The 22,799-nt window shown below is 44.5% G+C and overlaps 1 protein-coding gene across 1 annotated transcript; it reads left to right on the top strand.

Annotated features, from left to right (window-relative positions):
- The first annotated feature begins 14,423 nt into the window (after positions 1-14,423).
- LOC125519566 lies at positions 14,424-17,142 on the top strand. Its single transcript, XM_048684331.1, has 8 exons — positions 14,424-14,492; positions 14,581-14,694; positions 14,944-15,216; positions 15,450-15,710; positions 15,969-16,012; positions 16,218-16,368; positions 16,634-16,810; positions 16,888-17,142. The coding sequence occupies exons 1-8, from the start codon at positions 14,424-14,426 to the stop codon at positions 17,140-17,142; spliced, it is 1,344 nt and encodes a 447-aa protein (XP_048540288.1).
- The last annotated feature ends 5,657 nt before the right edge of the window (positions 17,143-22,799 follow it).

Genomic DNA, 22,799 nt, shown 5'->3' with positions numbered 1-22,799 from the left:
TGCTAGATGACTCCATAGATTGATCTTGGTGACACGTAGGAAAATTTTGAATTATTGCTACGTTCCCCTACACTGCAACCTCCCCAGGATCGTTCAGTGTGAACAGCTTCAGAGCCCACAACACCTTCTTTGATAGTGCCAAGAATCCTTACTCGAAGCCAAAGATCTCTTTTGATCGCTTCTGGAGCTATCCTCAACGCAACTACTACTCTTGCGTCCTATACAATCAAGGGCGAATCTTTCAACACCTGCGCCTTGATTGTGAAGCTATTGCTGGGCTGCCCTATCTGAGGAAGCTCTTGACTGCTTCAGGGAGGTTGGTCTTCTACAGTTCGTACTAACAAAGAACACTGGAGTGAAGAGCTCCTACTGCGGTGTTGGGGAACGTAGCAGAAATTCAAAATTTTCCTATGTGTCACCAAGATCTATCTATGGAGAAACCAGCAACGAGGGGAAGGAGAGTGCATCTACATACCCTTGTAGATCGCCAAGCGGAAGCGTTCAAGAGAACGGGGTTGATGGAGTCATACTCGCCGTGATCCAAATCACCGATGATCCTAGTGCCGAACGGACAGCACCTCCACGTTCAACACACGTACAGCCCGGAGATGTCTCCCATGCCTTGATCCAGCAAGGAGAGAGGGAGAGGTTGAGGAAGACTCCGTCCAGCAGCAGCACAATGGCGTGGTGGTGGTGGAGGAGCGTGGCAATCCTGCAGGGCTTCGCCAAGCACCGCGGGAGAGGAGGAGGAAGAGAGGCAGGGCTGCGCCATGGAGAGGTCCAAACTCGTATGATGGCAGCCCCAAATACCTCAACTATATATAGGGGAGAGGGAGGGGGCTGCGCCCCCTCTAGGGTTCCCACCCCAAGGGGTGCGGCAGCCCCAGATCCCATCTGGGTGGCGGCCAGGTGGAGGGGAGAGGGAGGCGCACCAGGTATGGGCCCTAAGGCCCATATGCCCTTAGGGTTTGCCCCCCTCCTCCCCTTAGGCGCCTTGGGCCCTTGTGGGGGGCGCACCAGCCCACCTGGGGCTGGTCCCCTCCCACACTTGGCCCATGCAGCCCTCCGGGGCTGGTGGCCCCACTTGGTGGACCCCCAGGACCCTCCCGGTGGTCCCGGTACGTTACCGATAAAACCCGAAACTTTTCCGGTGACCAAAACAGATCTTCCCATATATAAATCTTTACCTTCGGACCATTCCGGAACTCCTCGTGACGTCCAGGATCTCATCCGGGACTCCGAACAACATTCGGTAACCACATACAAACTTCCTTTATAACCCTAGCGTCATCGAACCTTAAGTGTGTAGACCCTACGGGTTCGGGAACCATGCAGACATGACCGAGACGTTCTCCGGTCAATAACCAACAGCGGGATCTGGATACCCATGTTGGTTCCCACATGTTCCACGATGATCTCATCGGATGAACCACGATGTCGAGGATTCGATCAATCCCGTATACAATTCCCTTTGTCTAGCGGTATTGTACTTGCCTGAGATTCAATCGTCGGTATACCGATACCTTGTTCAATCTCGTTACCGGCAAGTCTCTTTTACTTGTTCCGTAACACATCATCCCGTGATCAACTCCTTGATCACATTGTGCACATTATGATGATGTCCTGCCGAGTGGGCCCAGAGATACCTCTCCGTCACACGGAGTGACAAATCCCAGTCTCGATTCGTGCCAACCCAACAGACACTTTCGGAGATACCCGTAGTGTACCTTTATAGCCACCCAGTTACGTTGTGACGTTTGGTACACCCAAAGCATTCCTACGGTATCCGGGAGTTGCACAATCTCATGGTCTAAGGAAATGATACTTGACATATAGAAAAGCTTTAGCATACGAACTACACGATCTTGTGCTAGGCTTAGGATTGGGTCTTGTCCATCACATCATTCTCCTAATGATGTTGATCCCGTTATCAACGACATCCAATGTCCATGGTCGTGAAATCGTAACCATCTATTGATCAACGAGCTAGTCAACTAGAGGCTTATTAGGGACATGGTGTTGTCTATGTATCCACACATGTATCTGAGTTTCCTATCAATACAATTATAGCATGGATAATAAACGATTATCATGAACAAGGAAATATAATAATAACTAATTTGTTATTGCCTCTAGAGCATATTTCCAATAGTCTCCCACTTGCACTAGAGTCAATAATCTAGTTCACATCGCCATGTGATTAACACTCACAGGTCACATCGCATTGTGACCAACATCCAAAGAGTTTACTAGAGTCAATAATCTAGTTCACATCACTATGTGATTAACATCAATGAGTTCTGGGTTTGATCATGTTGCTTGTGAGAGAGGTTTTAGTCAACGGGTCTGCAACATTCAGATCCGTATGTACTTCGCAAATCTCTACGCTATATTTGGAGCCATTTCAAATAACTGTTCTACTTGGATCTATTCCAAATTGTTGCTCCATTATACGTATCCGGTATCTCTACTCAGAGCTATCCGGATAGGTGTTAAGCTTGCATCGACGTAACTCTTTACGTCGAACTCTTTATCACCTCCATAACCGAGAAACATATCCTTATTCCTCTAAGGATAATTTTGACCGCTATCTGGTGATCTACTCTTAGATCACCTTTGTACCCTCTAGCCAGACATGTGGCAAGGCACACATCAGGTGCGGTACACAGCATAGCATACTATGGAGCCTATGTCTAAGCATAGGGGACGACCTTCGTCCTTTCTCTCTGTTCTGCCGTGGTCGAGCTTTAAGTCTTAACTTCGTACCTTACAACTCAGGCAAGAACTCCTTATTTGACTGACCCATCTTGAACACCTTCAAGATCATGTCAAGGTATGTGCTCATTTGAAAGTACCATTAAGCGTTTAGATCTATCCTTATAGATCTTGATGCTCAATGTTCAAGTAGCCTAATCCAGGTTTTCCATTGAAAAACACTTTTCAAATAACCCTATATGCTTTCCAGAAATTCTACATCATTTCTGATCAACAATATGTCAACAACATATACTCATCAGAAATTCTATAGTGCTCCCACTTACTTCTTTGGAAATACAAGTTTCTCATAAACTTTGTATAAACCCAAAATCTTTGATCATCTCATCAAAGCGCACATTCCAACTCCGAGATGCTTACTCCAGTCCTTAGAAGGATTGCTGGAGCTTTGCATACTTGTTAGCATTTTTCAGGATTGACAAAACCTTCTAGTTGTATCTCATACAACCTTTCCTCAAGAAAATCGTCGAGGAAACAATGTTTTTGACATCCTATCTGTAAGATTTCATAAATAATGCAGTAACTGCTAACATAATTCCAACAGACTTTTAGCATCGCTACGTGTGAGAAAGTCTCATCATAGTCAACTCCTTGAACTTGTCGGGAAACACCTTAACGACAAGTCGAGCTTTCTCAATGGTGACACTTACCATCATTGTCTGTCTTCCTTTTAAAATCCATCTGTAATCAACAGCCTTACGACCATCGAGCCGTTCTGCCAAAGTCTACACTTTGTTTTCATATATGGATCCTCTCTCGGATTTTATGGCCTCGAGCCATTTATCGGAATCCGGGCCCACCATCACTTCTCCATAGCTCGTAGGTTCATTGTTGTCTAGCAACATGACTTCCAAGACAGGATTACGTACCACTCTGAAGTAGTACGCATCCTTGTCGTCCTACGAGGTTTGGGAGTGACTTGATCCGAAGTCTCATGATCAATATCATAAGCTTCCACTTCAATTGGTGTAGGTTCCACAGGAACAACTCTTTGTGCCCTGCTATACACTAGTTGAAGTGACGGTTCAATAACCTCATCAAGTCTCCACCATCCTCCCACTCAATTCTTTCGAGAGAAACTTTTCCTCGAGAAAGGACTTGATTCTAGAAACAATCCCTATTACTTTCGGATCTGAATTAGGAGGCATACCCAGCTGTTTTGGGTGTCCTATGAAGATGCATTTTATCCACTTTGGGTTCGAGCTTATCAACCTGAAACTTTTTCACATAAGCGTCGCAGCCCCAAACTTTTAAGAAACGACAACTCAGGTTTCTCCAAACCATAGTTCAAACGGTTTCGTCTCAACGGAATTACGTGGTGCCCTATTAAAGTGAGTGCGGTTGTCTCTAATGCCTAACCCATGAACGATAGTGGTAATTCGATAAGAGACATCATGGTACGCACCATATCCAATAGGGTGCAACTATGATGTTCGGACACACCATCACACTATGGTGTTCCAGGCGGAAACAATTTCCACAGTGTCTTGTCTGTGTGCCAAACTCGTAACTCAGATATTCATTTCCATGATCATATCATAGACATTTCATCCTCTTGTCACGAAGATCTTCAACTTCACTCTGAAATTACTTGAACCATTCAATAATTCAGACTTGTGTTTCATCAAGTAAATATACTCAGTATCTACTTAAATCATCTGTGAAGTAAGAATATAACGATATCCACTGCGTGCCTCAGTACTCATTGGACTGCACACATCAAAATGTATTACTTCCAACGAGTTGCTTTCTTGTTCCATCTTACTGAAAACGAGGCCTTTCAGTCATCTTGCCCATGTGGTATGATTTGCATGCCTCAAGTGATTCAAAATCAGGTGAGTCCAAAGATCCATCAACATGGAGCTTCTTCATGCGTTTTATACCATTGTGACTAAAATTGCAGTGCCACAAGTATGTGGTACTATCATTACTATCTTATATCTTTTGGCATGAACATGTGTATCACTACAATCGGGATTCAATAAACCATTCATTTTAGGTGCAAGACCATTGAAGGTATTATTCAAATAAACAAAGTAACTATTATTCTCTTTAAATGAACAACCGTATTGCGATAGACATAATCCAATCATGTCTATGCTCAACGCAAACACCAAATAACAATTATTTATGTTTAACACCAATCTCGATGGTAGAGGGAGCGTGCGATGCTTGATCATATCAACCTTGGAAACACTTCCAACACATATCGTCAGCTCACCTTTAGCCAGTCTCCATTTATTCCGTAGCTTTTATTTCGAATTACTAACACTTAGTAACCGAACCGGTATCTAATACCTTGGTGCTACTAGGAGTACTAGTAAAGTACACATTAACATAATGTATATCCAATATACTTCTATCGACAGCCTTCTCATCTACCAAGTATCTAGGGTAATTCCGCTCCAGTGGTTATTCCCCTTATTACAGAAGCACTCAGTCTCGAGTTTGGGTTCAACCTTGGGTTTCTCCACTAGAGCAACAGCTGATTTGCCGTTTCATGAAGTATCCCTTCTTGTCCTTGCCCTTCTTGAAACTAGTGGTTTCACTAACCATCAACAATTGATTCTCCTTCTTGATTTCTACTTTCGCGGTGTCAAACATCGCGAATATTTCAAGGATCATCATATCTATCCCTGATATGTTATAGTTCATCACGAAGCTCTAGCAGCTTGGTGGTAATGACTTCGGAGAAACATTACTATCTCATCTGGAAGATCAACTCCCACTAGATTCGAATGATTGTTATACTCAGACAATCTGAGCACAAGCTCAACAATTGAGCTTTTCTCCCTTAGTTTGTAGGCTAAGAAAATCATCGGAGGTCTTATACCTCTTGACGTGGGCACGAGCCTGAAATCCCAATTTCAGCCCTCGAAGCATCTCATATGTTTCACGACGTTTCAAAACCGTCTTCGGTGCCTCAACTCTAAACCGTTTAACTGAACTATCACGTAGTTATCAAAACGTGTATGTCAGATGTTCGCAACATCCACAGACGACGTTAGAGGTTCAGCACACTGAGCGGTGCATTAAGGACATAAGCCTTCTACGAAGCAATGAGGACAATCCTCGGTTTACGGACCTAGTCCGTATAATTGCTACTATCAACTTTCAACTAAATTTTCTCTAGGAACGTATCTAAACAGTAGAACTGAAGCGCGAGCTACGATATAATTTGCAAAGACCTTTTGACTATGTTCAGGATAATTAAGTTCATCTTATGAACTCCCACTCAGATAGACATCCCTCTAGTCATCTAAGTGATTACATGATCCGAGTCAACTAGGCCGTGTCCGATCATCACGTGAGACGGACTAGTCATCATCGGTGAACATCTTCATGTTGATCGTATCTACCATACGACTCATGCTCGACCCTTCGGTCTCTTGTGTTCCGAGGCCATGTCTGTACATGCTAGGCTCGTCAAGTCAACCTAAGTGTTTCACATGTGTAAATCTGGCTTACACCCGTTGTATGTGAACTTAAGAATCTATCACACCCGATCATCACGTGGTGCTTCGAAACGACGAACTTTCGCAACGGTGCACAGTTAGGGGGAACACTTTCTTGAAATTTTAATGAGGGATCATCTTATTTACTACCGTTTTTCTAAGCAAATAAGATGTAATAACATGATAAACATCACATGCAATCAAATAGTGACACGATATGGCCATCATCACTTTGCTCCTTTCGATCTCCATCTTCGGGGCTCCATGATCATCATCGTCACCGGCATGACACCATGATCTCCATCATCATGATCTCCATCATCGTGTCTTCATGAAGTTGTCTCGCCAACTATTACTTCTACTACTATGGCTACCGGGTAGCAATAAAGTAAAGTAATTACATGACGTTTATGTTGACACGCAGGTCATAATTAAATTAAGACAACTCCTATGGCTCCTGCTGGTTTTCATACTCATCGACATGCAAGTCGTGATTCCTATTACAAGAACATGATCAATCTCATACATCACATATATCATTCATCACATCCTTTTGGCCATATCACATCACAAAACACTTGCTGCAAAAACAAGTTAGATGTCCTCTAATTGTTGTTGCAAGTTTTTACGTGGCTGCTACAGTGTTGCTAGCAAGAACGTTTCTTACCTATGCCAAAACCACAACGTGAATTGCCAATTTCTATTTACCCTTCATAAGGACCCTGTTCATCGAATCCGATCCGACTAAAGTGGGAGAGACAGACACCCACCAGCCACCTTATGCAACTAGTGCATGTCAGTCGGTGGAACCGGTCTCACGTAAGCGTACGTGTAAGGTTGGTCCGGGCCGCTTCATCCCACAATGCCGCCGAATCAAGATAAGACTAGTAACGGCAAGATAATTGACAATATCGACGCCCACAACTGCTTTGTGTTCTACTCGTGCATAGAAACTACGCATAGACCTAGCTCATGATGCCACTGTTGGGGAACGTAGCAGAAATTCAAAATTTTCCTACGTGTCACCAAGATCTATCTATGGAGAAACCAACAACGAGGGGAAGGAGAGTGCATCTACATACCCTTGTAGATCGCCAAGCGGAAGCGTTCAAGAGAACGGGGTTGATGGAGTCGTACTCGCCGTGATCCAAATCACCGATGATCCTAGTGCCGAACGGACAGCACCTCCGCGTTCAACACACGTACAGCCCGGAGACGTCTCCCATGCCTTGATCCAGCAAGGAGAGAGGGAGAGGTTGAGGAAGACTCCATCCAGCAGCAGCACAACGGCGTGGTGGTGGTCGAGGAGCGTGGCAATCCTGCAGGGCTTCGCCAAGTACCGCGGGAGAGGAGGAGGAAGAGAGGCAGGGCTGCGCCATGGAGAGGTCCAAACTCGTATGATGGCAGCCCCAAATACCTCAACTATATATAGGGGAGAGGGAGGGGGCTGCGCCCCCTCTAGGGTTCCCACCCCAAGGGGTGCGGCAGCCCCATATCCCATCTGGGTGGCGGCCAGGTGGAGGGGAGAGGGAGGCGCACCAGGTATGGGCCCTAAGGCCCATATGCCCTTAGGGTTTGCCCCCCTCCTCCCCTTAGGCGCCTTGGGCCCTTGTGGGGGGGGGCACCAGCCCACCTGGGGCTGGTCCCCTCCCACACTTGGCCCATGCAGCCCTCCGGGGCTGGTGGCCCCACTTGGTGGACCCTCGGGACCCTCCCGGTGGTCCCGGTACGTTACCGATAAAACCCGAAACTTTTCCGGTGACCAAAACAGGACTTCCCATATATAAATCTTTACCTCCGGACCATTCCGGAACTCCTCGTGACGTCCGGGATCTCATCCGGGACTCCGAAAAACATTCGGTAACCACATACAAACTTCCTTTATAACCCTAGCATCATCGAACCTTAAGTGTGTAGACCCTACGGGTTCGGGAACCATGCAGACATGACCGAGACGTTCTCCGGTCAATAACCAACAGCGGGGTCTGGATACCCATGTTGGTTCCCACATGTTCCACGATGATCTCATCGGATGAACCACGATGTCGAGGATTCGATCAATCCCGTATACAATTCCCTTTGTCTAGCGGTATTGTACTTGCCCGAGATTCAATCTCGGTATCCCGATACCTTGTTCAATCTCGTTACCGGCAAGTCTCTTTACTCGTTCTGTAACACATCATCCCGTGATCAACTCCTTGATCACATTGTGCACATTATGATGATGTCCTACCGAGTGGGCCCAGAGATACCTCTCCCGTCACACGGAGTGACAAATCCCAGTCTCGATTCGTGCCAACCCAACAGACATTTCGGAGATACCCGTAGTGTACCTTTATAGCCACCCAGTTACGTTGTGACGTTTGGTACACCCAAAGCATTCCTACGGTATCCGGGAGTTGCACAATCTCATGGTCTAAGGAAATGATACTTGACATTAGAAAAGCTCTAGCATACGAACTACACGATCTTTGTGCTAGGCTTAGGATTGGGTCTTGTCCATCACATGATTCTCCTAATGATGTGATCCCGTTATCAACGACATCCAATGTCCATGGTCAGGAAACCGTAACCATCTATTGATCAACGAGCTAGTCAACTAGAGGCTTACTAGGGACATGGTGTTGTCTATGTATCCACACATGTATCTGAGTTTCCTATCAATACAATTATAGCAGGGATAATAAATGATTATCATGAACAAAGAAATATAATAATAACTAATTTGTTATTGCCTCTAGAGCATATTTCCAACATGCGGTTCTACGCCACCCTTCACATTCGTGGCTACAACAGGGATCCGAAGACATGGGTCCTTGAGTGGATGTCAGGCGATGTACACCATGAAGCCAAAGCTCAAGACATTATTGAGCTTACTTCCTTGCCCACTCCAGGTGAACTCTATGAGCTTGATTGTCAACTACACCAAAATGAACTGCAGAGTATCTTCCAGCGGCCTGAACCAAATATGAGTCAGATGCTCAGCATGATGAAGCCATTGCCTCAAGATGCTGATTATCCCAAGGAATTCTTCATCAAGGACCTTGAGTACCTGCCCCACACAATCTATCATATTCTGAGGCGTACTCTTTGGCCCATCAAGGGACACTCAGCTGAAGCCAAACTTGAAGGAGCCATGAAGACTTTGGTGTTCTATATTGTCAATGGCATCAGATTCAATTCTCCGGATTTCTTTATCAGACAACTGGCTACATCTGGAATTGATCTGTTTGGCTTGAAGTTTTATGCTCCATGGGTGATTCACCTAATCAAGCTTCACTGCTCTGTTGATTATATGCCTCAGCGCGCAACCATCTTGTCTTTTTTCCTGAGGTTGATATGTCTGTCGAAGCCATCTACCCTGAGCCTGCCAAGGAGCCACTTTATCTTCATAATGTTGATCGCCAAAGCTTCACGCAACCAATTGAGGGAGTTCTTGCTGCAACTCGAGTCTATCCTCTGGCTGGAAATATGCGTGCACCTCATCGTGCTAACATTGAAGCCACTGAAAGCACTATTGCTCAAAGGCCTCGGAAGCGATCTCGTGTACTCAATGACCAAGAGCTTCTTGTGGCCTTACATCAAAAACAGGATAGACACCATGATTGGCTCAAGCGTCAGATGCAGAGCCTCTTGGTGGACGTTAATCGCATTCGCAATCTTGCCACCAAGAACACATTCGTAGCACATGAAGCCTGTCGGCGGTCTTGGAAGAGTCTTACATTGCTATCGTCTGAAGACGATCTTCGCGAAGATGGCTTCACAGAGCGCTTCAAATTTGATTCCACGCCTCCCCAGAATGCCGTTTTGCGTCGGACTCCTTCCATAGAAGACTCTGAGTATTCATCTTCGGCTGCAACTGTTGTTGCGAGAGTCGTCGATGAAGAAGACGATGCCACTTCACCAACCATGACTTCGCCGTGTCTCGACAATGCACCAGGCCCTTCTGCACCACCAAACTCCAACATCGACCCTGCACCATCATCTGCTCCCTCTAGGAACGAGTAGAGGCTCTATGTCTTCAAACCTTTTTGGTCATTACTAACAAAAGGGGGAGAAGCATATGAGTTGATAGTCTATGGAGTGCGAAGTTACTAACAAAAGGGGGAGCCTCTACTCGTTCTTGAAGTTACTAACAAAAGGGGTAGATGCTTGATGCTTGAAGACTATCAACTCATATGCTTCTCATAATTAGCAGAAAAAGGATGAAGTGTCTCCAAGAAGATGAAGGCACTTAAACTAGACGAGAACGAGTAGACGACCATTGATGTTTGAAGACACTTAAACTCGATGCATAAAAGTAGTCTTCAAACCTCTGGAAACCACCCATAATTGATACAGTGGTCTGTTACTTTTTCTGCTACTTTGTGATGCGATAATAAATTCCGCATGAAGTCATTCCGCAGACATCCATTTTTCATTATGCATATCATTATCTTTGTTATATCTTTATATGCATGATGAATTGTCTTCATAAGTTGAAGAGGATCTCCATAAAGCAAAACCTGCCATGTGCATTTGCATTCAAAAGCAAATTACTTATATGCACATCTTCAGGGGGAGCCTTTTGCTACTTATGAAGACAATGCCTTACCCTTAAACTTTCACATACTTTTATCCCCGTTGAAAACTTCAACTAGTTTGTCATCAATCACCAAAAAGGGGGAGATTGTAAGTGCATCTAGTGCCATCCCTAGTTGGTTTTGGAGTATTGACGACAAACTTGGTTGAGGGACTAATGTGTTTGTGAGAATTGCAGGATAACACAGGTAGTAGTCCCATATTGATCCGGTTTACCTACCAGAGATGACCCTTAAAAATGTGTGAAGACATTGAAGCCAATGGTGGTTGTGAAGATATTCACAACGAAGATTATGACTCGAGAAGACATTCGTGTGATGACTATGGAGTGCGAAGACATAGTTGTTTCGTAGTTTCCTTTTCTTCTTTGTTGAGTCATAGGAACCCGCACTGTTAAGTGGGGTCCAAGTGAACAAAGTCAGAGTGACTGAAGTGATGCTCAACCAAATCCTATGTCTTCGAGCGAAGACAATGAGAGCAAATCTTATCCAAAGCTGGATGAGTCAGCTTTACTTGTAGCCCAAGTCAAGTTGCCGCGTGTGTTTGAAATCTGACCGTTGGACACGTGTCAGTTCCTTAGTGACCCAAGGTCATTTCGCACAAATCAGGTCGTGTTGCCTCCTAGCTATAAATAGCCCACCCCCTACACCATTAATTGGTGGCTGCTCAAAGTTAGTACACGGCTTTTGTCGTTTGAGAGCAACCCGCCTCCGAAGCATTTGAGAGAGAGATCCTTGCGAGGACAAAACCCAAAACACCCGGAGCCAAAGAGTGTTAGGCATCACTGAAGTCTTTCTGTCTGCATGATCTGAAGACTTGTTACACTTGAGGACTTTGAATCCTCCAGCCGGTTAGGCGTCGCGTTCTGAGCATCCAAGAGTCATTGTGGATTGCCGGTGAACGAAGTCTGTGAAGGTTTGGAAGTCTACCTTGAAAACTTAACAGAGTGATTGGGCGAGGACTAAGTGTCCTTAGCTCAAGGTGAATAAGGTGAAGACGTGGTCTTCTGAGTTAAATCTCAGCCTCCCTAACCAGACGTACAGTTGTCACAGTAACTGGAACTGGTCCAACAAATCCCTGTCCTCCCCAAGCAACTGGTTCTATCTCCTATCTCTCTTTACTTACAGTTTGTTTGCGTGAAGTCATTGCCTGCTTGCTTTATCTGATTGACTTCACTGTGTGAAGACTGTCGTTGTTTGGCTTCATACTATCTTCCATCCTGATCCATACTACCTAGCTGATAATAGTCTTCGTGCTTTCGCTTCACTGCTTGCTTGACTATGACTTGTCTAGTGTAGTCTACCTTTCGCTGCATATCAATAGGTTCATTTCTATTGTTTCCTATCTCTCTTTACTTACAGTTTGTTTTCGTGAAGTCATTGCCTGCTTGCTTTATCTGATTGACTTCACTGTGTGAAGACTGTCGTTGTTCGGCTTCATACTATCTTCCATCCTGATCCATACTACCTAGCTGATAATAGTCTTCGTGCTTTCGCTTCACTGCTTGCTTGACTATGGCTTGTCTAGTGTACTCTACCTTCCGCTGCATATTAATAGGTTCATTTTTATTGTTTGTCTTCAAAACCCCGTGTTTTGAAGACTTTTTAAAAAATCGCCTATTCACCCCCCCTCCCTCTAGTCAATAACTAGCACTTTCAGCAAGAGAAAAGATTTTCGTCGACTCAAATAGAATGAACGAAGGTAAAAGAAAAATGTCATCAAGATGCAAAAAAGAGTTACATCGCTCCGCACTTCTAAGCCCCCAACATGCACGAGTTAATAGTGACGTAGGGTTACAAATATTGTATAATTAAGAGAGAAAAGATTTTCGTCGACTCAAATATTGTAAATGAAAAAACGTCATCAAGTTGCATAACTCGACCTAGGGTTACAGGCCGCTGGGCCAAACCCGGCCAGAAGTACGTCACGACCGCTTTTTGCCTCGACAGGCCAGCATAGATAGTGCTAGCTTTGCGTCGTCGGCGATATATGGTTGAACGTCTCGCTATTTAAGCCGCGAGGTGTCTACCGAAACGAGCGGTGTGGTACTAAAATACTACTGGCACGCAGCGTCAACCGAGTGGTGCGCTCGTCTTCGGCCCACCGGTGGCTAACGGCCCTGGTCTTCGCGTCTTCGGCCCACCGGTGGCTAACGGCCCTGGTCTTCGCGTCTTCGGCCCACCGGCTAAGCTGGAACGGATGGATTTCGTATAACGAGCACTGCGCGTGCGAGGTCTCGAACCAAGGAATCAACCGTACGCAACCACCCTAAAAAAACTCGCAACCGCTGGGAAACTCGCAACCGCTGCAGAAGGTGAAGGTGTCGAGCGGTGCAGTCCATCCAAATGCCCCCGTTGCACCGCCTGCCATGGAGGAGCAGGTATTTGCACTTGCTTAGCTTGTAGAGTTAATTGCTCCCTAGTTGCATTGGTTAGATTGTGATTCATACGGTAGTTCAGATGGTTAGAGTAGTTGGTTTGACGGATGGGCCGAGGTTTTCTGTAGGGTATGGTTTGGGGGGACGGGGGTTTTTGGACTAGGTTTTGTTGGATAAATTCGTTGCAAAAATGCTATGTTGTGAACTATGATTTTAGGTGCTACAATGATTGGGGTTTTTAGATTTGGATAAATTCGTTGAAAAAATGCTAGATGTTGCGAACAAATTGGGGTTTTTAATAATATGATGCTTATTAGATTTGTTTTTAGTGCTCATAGATGGGGGTTTTTAATGCTCCTCAGATTCGCTACCTTAGATTGGGTCCCTATTAGATTTGTTTTTGAATGCTACTCAGATTGGGGTTTTGAATGTCATATGCCCAAATGGAATCCATTGATTAAGAAGTTATTTGATTCATTAGTATATAAATTTGTCCACAATATGTAGTTATATTAGCTCTGTTCTTCAATGTGTGTGCATGACCAATGATCAATGTGTTATTTGAATGCCATATTGGGGTTTTTGATCAATGTGCGTACAAATCTAATACATTGATATACTAGTGATGGATGTGGTTTTTGAATGCATAGAGCTAAGGGGCAAAGAAATAAAAAAAACCCACTTCTAAAACAATTCTGATATTGGGAGTATATTAGCCCTATGATCAATGTGTCATGTGTGCATATCTAAATTTTCAATTGGCTACTAGTGATGGATGTAATTGTATATTCAGGAGGATGATGGTTGGGGGGGGGGGGGGGGAAAGAGGAAGCTGGCCAGTGTAGTCGTAGTGTCACCCTTGATTAGTTCACAATATATGATTCTTGTTAGTGAAACCTAGATTGTTTATTTTTTTTAGATATATATGAGATGCCTAGTTTTGTAGATAATTATGAGATGTTGAGTTTTGTAGCTATATATGAGATGTTGAGTTTTTTAGATATATATTAGATGTTGAGTTTATTTGAATTATGAGATGTTGAGTTTATTTGAACACATATGACATACAAGATATATATGAGAATTTACAATCATTTATTCATTGTGTGAGAAGGAGATGTTGAGATTCTTGTAGATGAATACATATGAGATGTTTAGATGAACACATATGAGATGTTTAGTGTACCAATATTTGAGATGAACTCATATATGTTTATTGTTTTAACTTTGTAAGGATGGTTTGGCTTCTCGACAATGCCTATGACACACGACATCGGGCCTACATGATGCGCGAGAAGGAGATGGTAATAATGAGTAATCTAAATATTTTGCAAATTTGCCTTTAGTTGAAATTGACATGCCCTAAGATTTTTCATTACTTTTTTTTTGCAGAAGCTTGAACCTCTGAAGATTCGGTATCACGGGGTCTCTGGTCCTGCCATGCCATACGATGAGCGGTACACACCGTACATCCAGCAGGCAGGACTCCTCCCGTGGATTCAGTTGGTCAGTTGGTCCACGCCGAACCTCAACTCTCCACTGGTGTTCTCTCTTGTTGATCGATGGAGGCCGAAGACACACCGTTTCCATCTTCGGGCTGGGGGGATGACCGTGACGCTCGAGGATATCTCCTTGATCACCGGTCTTCCTATCGATGGGAAGCCTCTCTGTATGAGCACCGATTCTGACGGGTGGCGCCAATAGATGAATGCTCTTATTGGTATGGCTCCTACCGAGGCTGAGGCTGATGTAGAGGAGGGAGAAGAGAAGAAGAAGAAGAAGAAGGAAAGGAAAGCAGCCGGAGCTGCTTTCACGTGGATCCACAGGAACTTTGCGAATTGCCCTACGGATGCCACTGATGATGTGATACAGACACATGCTCGTGTCTATATGTGGTACTTTGTCTCGAGGACTTTGTTTCCTGACTCCACAGGCAAGAACGCTCCATGGATATGGCTGAAGGCGTTGACCGTCTTCGATAGCAGATGGAGCTGGGGTTCAGTGACTCTTGCCTACTTGTACCGACAGGTAGTTGGTTTGTTTTGTTACCAACTCATTTCTTCATTAGCAATGCAACCTTGTAGTCAAGTTAACATTGTTCTCTTTCATATGCAGTTGGACGATGCGTGTTGCAGGATCACGGATAAGGCATGCATTGGTGGTAATATGCTTCTACTTTTTGTATGGAGCTGGGAGCGTCTGCCTGTTGGACGCCCGAAGAGCGTTGCTATCAAGTTAACATTGTTTTCTTTCATATGCAGCTGGACGATGCGTGTTGCAGGATCACAGGTGGCACAGGCATTGGTGGTAATATGCTTCTTCTTTCTGTATGGAGCTGGGAGCGTCTGCCTATTGGACGCCCGAAGAGCGTCAAGTTTAATCCTTGGGATGAAGATGACGAATTACGGTTATGGCGCCCCACTTGGTCTTACAAGTGGGAAGCTGTATCCGAGATGACGAACGATGTCAATCTCATGTACCAAAAGTATATTTCCGAGTTGGACACGATTACGCCTGAGCAGGTAACGAGGACATTACTTCAGTCATTTCTCATGATTGCCTGAAAAATTGTTATCAATGTTGCGTTGTTGTCCTATTTCATAGGTGGTATGGCAGCCATATGGCGCCAATGACACAGTAGGGTACACCGAGGAGTTTGTCATCAACCCGATGTGCTTGCGGGATAGGGATCTTTGGCTATGCGGTGCCCACTGATATGCAACTGGGCAGTTGAGCTTCATTTGCCAGATTGCGTGTATCGTCAGTTTGGTCTGTTTCAGCCTCACCCGCCGGAATGGGTGGACACGGACAAAGCACTTCATAGGTAAGAGAGCATGAACCACATTGACTAAGCATCACCACTCCTTCTTGATTGTGCTAAAGTTTGGTTTTCTACCATGCAGGTTGGATAGGAGAAGGCAGCGAAAGATAAAGGACTGGGACAAGCATCATGCATCGTATGTTACCTGTTTCCATCTTAGTGTGGAGCAAGCTCGTAACAGTGCACGTGCCCAGCTTCGTGAGCATAGCTCACTTGCTTTCGATAACTACCTACGATGGTTTCTTGAAAATGCTCGAGTTGAGATATGCCCGCCGGCATACAACGATGATATTCTTGAAGATCCCGCAAACTTTGAGGATCTATCGAAGCATCAGTACAACAAAACTGTCAGGGAAGGGGTAAAGTGTTCCCTTCTTTACTTTCCTGTTGGCCGTATTACACATGTTTGAATGGCTAGCGTGTTATTTCGTTCTCATCCGCAGCACAACCAGATCAAGAAAGGAGCTGATGAAAGCTAGTCTATTCTGGAGAAGACATCGGTTGGAGAAGGCAATGAAGATGGTTCACTACGAGCATTCCTCAAGGTATATCGCACTCAAGTGTCCGTGTCCATGTTACATATGTTGCAGAGTTTGGTATCTTATACACTTGTTCATGTTACAGCGTCATGCCAAGAAGTTAAGGCGGTTATCGAACCTTCTCGGTTGCCGTGACCCAGAATATGATGAACCATCTGCCTCTAGGCCCGGTACACCATCAGACCCCTTATCTCACCATCAGGGGGACGCTGTGAGTTCCTCATTTGCTTATATGGATGATGAGGGTGCGGTCACCCAAGAGGTATGACTAATCTTTTAGATGTAATTCTCACTTGATTACGACGCCGGTCTTCACCATATTGTTTGATTGTGTGATAGGTTGATGATGACATGACTTTGGCAGACGCTCAAGTTTGGTCCGCATACATGTTGAAGCCTAGGCATCCCATAAAACGGTACACGTCCACCGACTTTGACAACATAGGCAACCCAAAGGTGGTCACAGGGAGCTCGCGTATGGCGAGCTTGGATGATGAGGCGGAGGAGGAAGAGGAGGAAGAGGAGGCTCGTCCTGCTAGGAGGAAGAAGATAACCAATAGGGATGGCACTAGGAACACGCGCGCAAGGCATTAGTCATTGTCGTTTCATTATGAAACTGAACTTGTCGCCGTTTCATTAGGTTCATGAACCTGTGCGGTTATGTGTTATGTTGGTGAACTCTTACAAGTGTGCTACTGAAGGAAATATGCCCTAGAGGCAATAATAAAGTTATTATTTATTTCCTTATATCATGATAAATGTTTATTATTCATGCTAGAATTGTATTAACCGGAAACATAATACTTGTGTGAATACATAGACAAACAAAGTGTCACTAGTATGCCTCTACTTGACTAGCTCGTTAATCGAAGATGGTTATATTTCCTAACCATAAACAAAAGAGTAGTGTTGTTATTTGATTAACGAGGTCACATCATTAGTTGAATGATCTGATTGACATGACCCATTCCATTAGCTTAGCACCCGATCGTTTAGTATGTTGCTATTGCTTTTCTTCATGACTTATACATGTTCCTATGACTATGAGATTATGCAACTCCCGTTTGCCGGAGGAACACTTTGTGTGCTACCAAACGTCACAACGTAATTGGGTGATTATAAAGGAGCTCTACAGGTGTCTCCAAAGGTACATGTTGGGTTGGCGTATTTTGAGATTAGGATTTGTCACTCCGATTGTCGGAGAGGTATCTCTGGGCCCTCTCGGTAATGCACATCACATAAGCCTTGCAAGCATTACAACTAATATGTTAGTTGTGAGATGATGTATTACGGAACGAGTAAAGAGACTTGCCGGTAACGAGATTGAACTAGGTATTGAGATACCGACGATCAAATCTCGGGCAAGTAACATACCGATGACAAAGGGAACAACGTATGTTGTATGCGGTCTGACCGATAAAGATCTTCGTAGAATATGTAGGAGCCAATATGGGCATCCAGGTCCCGCTATTGGTTATTGACCGGAGATGTCTCGGTCATGTCTACATTGTTCTCGAACCGTAGGGTCCGCACGCTTAACGTTACGATGACAGTTATTATGAGTTTATGCATTTTGATGTACCGAAGTTAGTTCGGAGTCCCGGATGTGATCACGGACATGACGAGGAGTCTCGAAATGGTCGAGACATAAAGATTGATATATTGGACTGACTATATTCGGACACCGGAAGGGTTCCGGGGAAGTTTCGGATAAAACCGGAGCACCGGGGGGTTACCGGAACCCCCCGGGGGGTTAATGGGCCTTATGGGACTAATGTGGAGAAGAGGAAGGGGCTGCCAGGGCAGGCCGTGCGCCCCCTCTCCCCCTAGTCCGAATTGGACAAGGAGTGAGGGGCGGCGCCCCCCCTTTCCTTCTCTCCCTCCACCTCTCCTAGTTGGACAAGGAACGGGACGGGAGTCCTACTCCCGGTAGGAGTAGGACTCCTCCTGCGCGCCTCCTCTAGGCCGGCCGCACCCCCCTTGGATCCTTTATATACGGAGGCAAGGGGGCACCCTAGGACACACAAGTTGATCTTCGTGATCGTTCCTTAGCCGTGTGCAGTGCCCCCTTCCACCATATTCCACCTCGGTCATATCGTTGTAGTGCTTAGGCGAAGCCCTGCGTCGGTAGAACATCATCATCATCACCACGCCGTTGTGCTGACGGAACTCATCCCCGAAGCTTTGCTGGATCGGAGCCCGGGGAGCGTCATCGAGCTGTACGTGTGCTAAGAACTCGGAGGTGCCGGAGTAACGGTGCTTGGATCGGTCGGATCGGGAAGAAGACGTACGACTACTTCCTCTACGTTGCGTCAACGCTTCCGTTGCAATCTACAAGGGTACGTAGATCATACTCTCTCCTCTCGTTGCTATGCACCACCATGATCTTGCGTGTGCGTAGGAATTTTTTTGAAATTACTACGAAACCCAATAGTGGCATCCGAGCCTAGGTTTTATATGTTGATGTTATATGCACGAGTAGAACACAAGTGAGTTGTGGGCGATATAAGTCATACTGCCTACCAGCATGTCATACTTTGGTTCGGCGGTATTGTTGGACGAGACGACCCGGACTGACATTATGCGTACGCTTACGCGAGACCGGTTCTCCCGACGTGCTTTGCACATAGGTGGCTTGCGGGCGACAGTCTCTCCAACTTTAGTTGAACCGAGTGTGGCTACGCCCGGTCCTTGCGAAGGTTAAAATGGAGTCAAATTGACAAACTATCGTTGTGGTTTTGATGCGTAGGTGAGATTGGTTCTTACTTAAGCCCGTAGCAGCCACGTAAAACTTGCAACAACAAAGTAGAGGACGTCTAACTTGTTTTTGCAGGGCATGTTGTGATGTGATATGGTCAAGGCATGATGCTAAATTTTATTGTATGAGATGATCATGTTTTGTAACCGAGTTATCGGCAACTGGCAGGAGCCATATGGTTGTCGCTTTATTGTATGCAATGCAATCGCGCTGTAATGCTTTACTTTATCACTAACCGGTAGCGATAGTCGTGGAAGCATAAGACTGGCGAGACGACAACGATGCTATGATGGAGATCAAGGTGTCGCGCCGATGACGATGGTGATCACGACGGTGCTTCGGAGATGGAGATCACAAGCACAAGATGATGATGGCCATATCATATCACTTATATTGATTGCATGTGATGTTTATCTTTTATGCATCTTATCTTGCTTTGATTGACGGTAGCATTATAAGATGATCTCTCACTAATTATCAAGAAGTGTTCTCCCTGAGTATGCGCCATTGCGAAAGTTCTTTGTGCTGAGACACCACGTGATGATCGGGTGTGATAGGCTCTACGTTCAAATACAACGGGTGCAAAACAGTTGCACACGCGGAATACTCAGGTTATACTTGACGAGCCAAGCATATACAGATATGGCCTCGGAACACGGAGACCGAAAGGTCGAGCATGAATCATATAGTAGATATGATCAACATAGTGATGTTCACCAATGAAACTACTCCATCTCACGTGATGATCGGACATGGTTTAGTTGATTTGGATCACGTGATCACTTAGAGGATTAGAGGGATGTCTATCTAAGTGGGAGTTCTTAAGTAATATGATTAAATTGAACTTAAATTTATCATGAACTTAGTCCTGGTATGCGAATTATGTTGTAGGCCAATAGCTCGCGTTGTTGCTTCCCTGTGTTTATTTTGATATGTTCCTAGAGAAAATTGTGTTGAAAGATGTTAGTAGCAATGATGCGGATTGGATCCGTGATCTGAGGTTTATCCTCATTGCTGCACAAAAGAATTATGTCCTTGATGCACCGCTAGGTGACGGACCTATTGCAGGAGCAGATGCAGATGTTATGAACGTTTGGCTAGCTCAATATGATGACTACTTGATAGTTTAGTGCACCATGCTTAATGGCTTAGAATCGGGACTTCAAAGACGTTTTGAACGTCATGGAGCATATGAGATGTTCCAGGAGTTGAAGTTAATATTTCAAGCAAATACCCGAATTGAGAGATATGAAGTCTCCAACAAATTCTATAGCTAAAAGATGGAGGAGAATCGCTCAACTAGTGAGCATGTGCCCAGATTGTCTGAGTACTACAATCGCTTGAATCAAGTGGGAGTTAATCTTCCAGATAAGATAGTGATTGACAGAATTCTCTAGTCACCATCACCAAGTTAGTAGAACTTCGTGATGAACTATGATATGCAAGGGATAACGGAAACAATTCCCAAGCTCTTCGTAATGCGGAAATTAACGAAGGTAGAAATCGAGAAAAACATCAAGTGTTGATGGTAGACAAGACCACTAGTTTCAAGAAAAGGGCAGAGGGAAGAAGGGGAACTTCAAGAAGAACAGCAAGCAAGTTGCGGCTCAAGTGAAGAAGCCCAAGTCTGGTCCTAAGCCTGAGACTAAGTGTTTCTACTGCAAAGGGACTGGTCACTGGAAGCGGAACTACCCCAAGTGATTGGCAGATAAGAAGGATGGCATGGTGAACATAAGTATATTTGATATACATGTTATTGATGTGTACTTTACTAGTGTTTATAGCAACCCCTCAGTATTTGATACTAGTTCAGTTGCTAAGATTAGTAACTCGAAACGGGAGTTGCAGAATAAACAGAGACTAGTTAAGGGTGAAGTGACGATGTGTGTTGGAAGTGGTTCCAAGATTGATATGATCATCATCGCACACTCCCTATACTTTCGGGATTAGTGTTAAACCTGAATAAGTGTTATTTGGTGTTTGCGTTGAGCATGAATATGATTTGATCATGTTTATTGTAATACGGTTATTCATTTAAGTAAGAGAATAAATTGTTGTTCTGTTTACATGAATAAAACCTTATATGGTTACACACCCAAATAAAATAGTTCGTTGGATCTCGATCGTAGTGATACACATAATCATTATATTGAAACCAAAAGATGCAAAGTTAATAATGATAGTGCAACTTATTTGTAGCACTGCCGTTTAGGTCATATTGGTGTAAAGCGCATGAAGAAACTCCATGCTGATGGGATTTTGGAATCACTTGATTATGAATCACTTGATGCTTGCGAACCATGCCTCATGGGCAAGATGACTAAGACTCCGTTCTCCGGAGCGAGCAACTGACTTATTGGAAATAATACATACTGATGTATGTGGTCCGATGAGTGTTAAGGCTCACGGCAAGTATCGTTATTTTCTGAACTTCACAGATGATTTGAGCAGATATGAGTATATCTACTTGATGAAACATAAGTCTGAAACATTTGAAAAGAATTTCAGAGTGAAGTGGAAAATCATCGTGACAAGAAAATAAAGTTTCTACGATCTGATCGCGGAGACAAATATTTGAGTTACGAGTTTGGTCTTCAGTTAAAACAATGTGAAATAGTTTCACTACTCACGCCACCTGGAACACCACAGCATAATGGTGTGTCCGAACATCATAACTGTACTTTATTAGATATGGTGCGATCTATGATGTCTCTTACCGATCTACCACTATCATTTTGGGGTTATGCATTAAAGACAGCTGCATTCACGTTTAAAAGGGCACCATCTAAGTCCGTTGAGACAACACAATCTGAACTGTGGTTTGGCAAGAAACCAAAGTTGTCGTTTCTTAAAGTTTGGGATTGTGATGCTTATATGAAAAAGTTTCATCCTAATAAGCTCCAACCCAAATCGGAGAAATATGTCTTCATAGGATACCCAAAGGAGACTATTGGGTACACCTTCTATCACAGATCCGAAGGCAAGACATTCGTTGCTAAGAATGGATCCTTTCCAGAGAAGGAGTTTCTCTCGAAAGAAGTGAGTGGGAGGAAAGTAGAACTTGATAAGGTAATTGTACCATCTCCCTTATTGGAAAGTAGTTCATCACAGAAATCTGTTCTTGTGACTACTACACCAATTAGCGAGGAAGCTAATGATGATGATCATGTAACTTCAGATCAAGTTACTACCGAATCTCGTAGGTAAACCAGAGTGAGATCCGCACCAGAGTGGTACGGTAATCCTATTCTGGAAGTCATGTTACTAGACCATGACGAACTTGCGAACTATGAAGAAGCGATGGTGAGCCCAGATTCCGCAAAATGGCTTGAGGCCATGAAATCTGAGATGAGATCCATGTATAAGAACAAAGTATGGACTTTGGTTGACTTGCCAGATGATCGGCAAGCCATAGAAAATAAATGGATTTTCAAGAGGAAGACGGACGCTGATAGTAGTGTTACTATCTACAAAGCTAGAATTGTCGCAAAAG

This window comes from Triticum urartu, chromosome 7, assembly GCF_003073215.2.
Source record: "Triticum urartu cultivar G1812 chromosome 7, Tu2.1, whole genome shotgun sequence".
NCBI lineage: Eukaryota > Viridiplantae > Streptophyta > Magnoliopsida > Poales > Poaceae > Triticum > Triticum urartu.
This window is presented reverse-complemented; position numbering and strand designations above follow the sequence as displayed.